The 6,346-nt window shown below is 36.6% G+C and overlaps 1 protein-coding gene across 1 annotated transcript; it reads left to right on the forward strand.

Moving 5' to 3' along the window:
* The first annotated feature begins 412 nt into the window (after nt 1–412).
* On the forward strand, nt 413–5,487 carry elB (elbow B). The gene is made up of 2 exons (XM_053747783.2): nt 413–750; nt 3,517–5,487. Exons 1-2 carry the CDS (start codon nt 691–693, stop codon nt 4,720–4,722), a joined length of 1,266 nt encoding a protein of 421 aa, XP_053603758.1. The 5' UTR covers nt 413–690; the 3' UTR covers nt 4,723–5,487.
* Nucleotides 5,488–6,346: the final 859 nt, after the last annotated feature.

Genomic DNA, 6,346 nt, shown 5'->3' on the forward strand with positions numbered 1-6,346 from the left:
TAACAATTGTTTACTTTACACAGTCAATAACCAAAGTGCTTTTTGCCATCATAAACTTAGTCGGTGGTCTTTAATGACCATACAACTAATAAAGAAATTACGCAACTCGCAAGTTACTCATTAAATGGTCGAAGCGAAAGAAATCACCGTCGACAAATTGTGTATGAGCCACATCGTTTAAACGCCGGCCGTCGAGCCGACGATGCAAGTTGACGTTAAAACTAAATTATTACTGGTCGCGTTTACCCGTTTTCAAGCTATTCAATTTCCCAACCTATGCATCTCTGTCGTGCGCTCCTTTGACTGCGCGATGCATATTTTATATAATCCTTTCATCAAAACGCGTTCGCTGGAAGCGCCTCGGTAATTTCTCGCGCGAGCGAGCGAGAGCGCCGCCGACAAACGGGGTGTCAAACAGCGGTGGGGATAAGACGGCAAAGCTCCCGCAAAGTACACAAAATGCAAAAATGGCGCGGCGACGAGTGACAAGATGACAGGGAGGGGGGCACGTCACAGTCAGTCTTACGCCGTCCGTCGAGCGGAACGCACGCATTTCGTGTTCCTGAGCGCTCGTAATTGTGTCTTGTGAATGGATGACGTGCTGACAGCAGCTGGGTTTTGTGTTGTGATTAGTTCAGTGTGTGGATAAATATTTCTAAGCTGGAAAAGGATCACGGATTGTGGAGCAATATGCTCACGTCAAGCAATCAGTATTTACGGCCGGACTACCTGTCGCCGCTCCCGACCACGGTTAGTTCAATTATTTTTCTTAAAACATATTGGATATACAAAGGTGACGTGACTTAATATTATACTTACGTGATTTAAATAGTTTTAGTATAGTTTCAATTTAAATTTGTATAATCATTGAACTGCGATGCGAAATTCAAATAGGAAAATTCGGTTATCTTTTAATTTGTTGAATGTTGAAACTTGAATTCAATGCTAAATTTTAAATGTATTTGATTGTTTTTTAAATACTTACAGTATATTTATTGAACTTCAATTATTTGTTCATAATTTCATGTGTTTGATCTCTTTTTCAATTTCTAAATAGGACCTTTATTTGAAACTATAAATTATTATAATAGAAATTGAAAAATACTATACATTTGTTCATTGACGTCTTCAGAGACAAGGCTGCGGTGAAGTTTGTTGCGCCGCCGCTTCTTCTTCACCTGTGCTTTGGAAGTCGGGAGTCGACTTTTTGACGTCCATAAGTGATGTATATCATCCAAAATGAAATACAATTAATTTTCTATTTATCATAGGTATATATGGAACAGTAACTTTAGAAGCAATTATTCAGACAAACTTCAAAGACTACCTACAACATTGAAAGCGATTTGTTAAGCCTTTCAGATATTATTACTATTAATGAGCAATATTTTACGCAACACAAAATCGCCGATGATGATAAAAATATACTATATAATAATACTTTACTAGACAAATGAGCATTGCATACTATACATAAGTAAAAAATAACTACATTGCGCAAAAGGTACCTTTACCTATCAATTCTATTGTGTAGGTCAGTTTCAACAAAAAAAACAACAATATTATGACATTGCTGCATTTATTGAAATCCATATCGCCTTAATTAGTCCGATATACTTCCAATTCCAATAACATTTAAAAATAATCGCAAAGTAATTCTGATAATATTCTTTTGTCACTTAAATACCTATCTTATTTACTCTTATTGCAAACAATTTCAAAAAACAACGTGCAATAACTAACTAATTCATTGAAACACGAACGAAAATAATCTATTAATTAACAAATAAAAACGGCAATGTAATTATTTATAGGTGCAAATAATATTAGCAAAGTGGGTTACATAATATATGTAATATTCCAAGAAACAATATTTGTTTATTACTTCAACACGAGATAAAGGATCAAGGATTGATGATATAACTCACCGACAAATCTATTAATACGGTTAATGCAGAAGTCAAATGGTTTATCTTAATTATTCTGACGACCTCGGTGGCGCAGTGGTATAGTTCTAGCCACTGAACCGAGAGATCCCGGGTTCGATCCCCGGTTGGGTCATGATGGAAAATGATCTTTTTCCGATTGGCCTGGGTCTTGGATTTTTATCTATATATGTATTTTGTATTAAAATATATTATCGTTGAGTTAATATCCCATAACACAAGTCTCGAACTTACTTTGGGGCTAGCTCAATCTGTGTGATTTGTCTTAATATATTTATTTATTTATTATTTTATGACATAATTGCGGTCAAAATAATCAAAAACAACGAACATCAACTTTTATTACGAATAAAATAATTGCAACACGTTTTGGTAAATTTTTACATAAACTTGAGGAAAATTATTAGCAACGGCACAAATATTATTCTGCAAATGACAGGAGTTATAAAACTAAATTAAAGGTAATTGCCGTCGGTTCAATGAAATATTATATATACAAATAATTATAATGATGAAATTGAATTTTTAATAATGACTAAAAGCACAATGTACTTACAAATTAACATAAATAAGTTTAATCGAGATGGAATTGACTCTTTGAACTTTCACTTGTGTGTGTACACTAATCTAATGGATGGTGTCGCTTGTGCGTGCGACCTTTGTGACGCTATTTAATTTTTTATCAAATTAAATTTTCAAACTGATCGATTAATCATTACTAAATTGGAAATTTACATTAATGACTCATTATTAGTGACAACAATTAATAAAGCGTCCAAATTAAAATTTAAGATATTAATTACATACATATACAAAAAGGTAAATATGTACATAAAGTAACTTATAGATGCTGAAACTAAGGTCGAACCAATCAATATTTAGTGAAGAAGTATTCAAGAAACACGTGAATGTGTTAATTTTGTACCAACTTAGCAATTTTGTGAATACTTTAATGTTAGCTTTGGTTAATTTAGCAATAAACATTCAACACATTTGAATAATGTACAATTTTATAGTTTCTCATTAAAATTTATATGTTAACTCGAAGACGATAAATTAGCTTTGAGTTGTCATTAAAATACCGTCATGGTCAATATCCTATTGCTGTTATGAGGGTAATTAATAAGAGGTTATAAATTACTAAAACTGTAAGCGTATCTAAGATACTTTATTGCCCGAAACGAAACTCATTAACACTGAAGTATATATCATAAATAGTCTAATAAGATTAACAAAACAAAGTTTCAAAACAAAATAACCGAATAAAGCGCGAAACCTTGTTAGATAGTCGCAGTAACAAACGCAACGTGACAACGCCACAAGTCACCCGCCACCCGCAAATTCAGCGGCGGCACAAATTGCCCTTTTCACTGCGAGATTACATCATGCGGGAGCGAAGTGAAATGTCAAGCGGTCCCGACGGCTGCCAGACGCGCGGATAATGGCGCGTCGGCCGCGTGATTGGACCTCCCACTTCCCCTCCCCCTCACCCCCGCGGTTCCTTTGTACGCCCGTCACTTGCATCCTCCGCTCGACGTTTCATTTCATAAACTGCTTCTCTTTGTTGCAGCTCGACGCGAAAAAGAGCCCGTTGGCGCTTCTGGCGCAAACCTGCAGCGCTATCGGTGCGGATTCACCCAACCCGAAACTCATATCCGCTGCGGAAAAGGCCAGCAAGAAGTACGATGACAAACCCGTGCACAATGACAACAAACCCAGCTTCAAGCCTTATGAATCGTGCCTAACAGCGAGAGAAAAGACTAGAACGCCAGAAGATCGAGCTTCAGTTGGAAATTCACACTCGAAAACGCCTCTGTCTTCGAAAGGAAGCGCATCGACGACCCCAGTACAAGCGCGATGCAGTAGTAATCAGAGCTCATCATCACAAAGAACACCTCCTCCGGCGCACAGTAGAAAAACTCCATCAGAAAAGTCGGAAGAAAGATCAAGCCCTCTCCACGGCTCTCCAGTTCCGACCAAATCTAATTCAGATTCTATTAGTAGCTCTTCAGCTTCAAAGTTACCGTTCACACCCACCTCTTTATCATCAAGTGCAGACACCAAAGAACCTTCAAGTTTTAAACCAAGTGTACCAGTGACTTCATCGGCTTTCCTTGGTGGATTGCCGCCTACCGGGTTTCCACTCGGAATGGATTTAATGACAAGTAGTTTAATGGCAGCCCAACACCACGCTTTAAAAAATGGACTGAATCCATACTTGGCATACGCCAGAATGAAAGCACCTGGAAGTGACCTGGCCATCTGCAGAGACCCTTACTGCACAGGATGTTCTCTAAGTTCACATTTGCTCAAATCTGCGGTGTGTCCTGCAGGTTGCACTCAGTGTGACCATGCTAAAACACCATTCCCATTACCGTCTGGTCATCCTGCAGCTGCCGCGTATGCCCATGCTCAGTTAGCGGCTTTAGCTGCAGCTTCTCAGTTGCCTTTCGTCTGTAGTTGGATGGCAGGGGAGTCTGCTTATTGTGGCAAGCGATTTGGAACCTCAGAAGAGTTATTGCAGCACCTGAGATCCCACACTGCCAGTGGAGAGTCTAGTCCGAGCCTGTCTATGTTAAGTGCAACCCACCCATTACTACAAAGGACTTATCCCACTCCACCGCTGTCTCCATTGACCCCACGTTTTCATCCATACAGTAAGCCGTCTCATCTAGTATCTTCGCCTCCTCTGCCATTCCCGTTGCCTCCTCATCCATCTCTAGCAGCGTATTTCCCCTCGTATCCTCTATTCGGTCCTCGTCCTCTCCACCCTTGAGGACCATCGGCGCTCCACACGAACAAAAAGGGGGGCGCCGATCATTAACGCCCATGCCAAAAGGACATTCGGAACCGGAGTGTATACATATAGGTTAGTGACCCCGCGTTTCTAGTCGGCTCATATCAATATCATCGATGGACGAAGTGCCGTAGTGGCCGCGACAGCTGTGATCTCTATAATAATCATAATAATGTTTAGTGCACTGAAAACTCGTAGCTTTCGGCGTGAGTGGATCATATTTTCTAGTTAGACTAACGAAATTTTTATGTACCAAATCTATAGATTGTAATTTAAATTTGTAATTTAAGTTGTTGCAATTAGAGGATTGTTGTTTTGATTGTGTTTGTATTTTTAAATGACGAGGTAACTTGCTCCATTGCATATCTTTGTAAAAACTTCGCATTATTGACTGAAACTTTCAATGGACACCATGTTTCAAAGAGTTTTTCCACAACATAATCACTTGTTGTTTATCTGTTATACGTATCGCAATGTTCTATTACTTAACTGATAAGATCGTAGATGAATCTCACATTTTGAAATTTACATAATGCTTGCAAAATATTTATTTTTGTGAACGGATGTATAATTATAATAACTATCAAATTTCTGATGAAATAACATGATTAAGTGTTAAACAAGCTTAACTGTCTGTTATGGATTATATTAAATACTGGATATCCACAAGTATCTGTTGAAATAAAGATTTATTGTTATAATGGACATAAAATGAAAAAAAATATACGTAAATATTTAATTTGACCTCACGTTTTTAATTTACAACCCATTTATTTGGAATAGCCAACGAATATTTCACTATAAAATTCAGAATTAAATTGAGTAACAGTATCTGTACAATGTATTTTCTTGTAAATGTTAAATAAGACACATAAGATTAATATAATTTAAATAAAAAACTAAAACCATGCTAAAATAAACTTAATAATATACAAGGATGACTAATTAACGATTTAATTTTTAAATTAGTCCGATAATCAGTGTATAATTAATATAACTACAGGAAAAATTGAAGAAATAGTACTATTAAACCTTCTACCCGTATAATTAGTTAATAACCCACCATTAAAGAAAGTTAAAGTGGTTGACAAATTGTTCAATTAATGCTATATAATTTATTATTCTTTATAATTAACAGTAAAAAGAAAATATTAAAGGGGTAACAAATTACTTCCCCCTCTCATTATGGTCATACATAATTAAGGTTAGAACGCAACTATAATAAATTATGAGCAATTTATATGTCTGTCTGTCGCCATACATCACTCTCTAGTGCGTTTATTAGTTCTGAAACATTATGAGTTATGCTTAGAGTAAGCTGCTCATTTGTTGACACCTACACGAAAAGTCAACCCGTTGAGATGAGGTCGAGAGCGCAAAAATACAAACAATTGCAGAATGTATACAGAGCATAATGTCTATCTGGAAGACATACTCATAGACTTGATGATCAACCAAAATGTAAATTCACGAAAACGGTAAACAAATATTGATAACCTAAGCTAAGCATTTAATGAAAGAAGTTTTATTTTCGTTAAAGTCTCTGACTCGAATTAAAATAGTTGAAGCGGAGGGCTCTCTAACAGAATTTTCACAAGTTTGT

The sequence above is a fragment of the Plodia interpunctella genome, chromosome 7 (assembly GCF_027563975.2).
Source record: "Plodia interpunctella isolate USDA-ARS_2022_Savannah chromosome 7, ilPloInte3.2, whole genome shotgun sequence".
NCBI classification, from domain to species: domain Eukaryota; kingdom Metazoa; phylum Arthropoda; class Insecta; order Lepidoptera; family Pyralidae; genus Plodia; species Plodia interpunctella.

Excerpts from the sequence above, each read along its gene's own strand:
- elB (XM_053747783.2), top strand. The coding sequence starts at position 691 with ATGCTCACGTCAAGCAATCAGTATTTACGGCCGGACTACCTGTCGCCG. Across the intron at positions 751-3,516 it reads TGTCGCCGCTCCCGACCACG|CTCGACGCGAAAAAGAGCCC; the intron begins GTTAGTTCAATT and ends TCTTTGTTGCAG.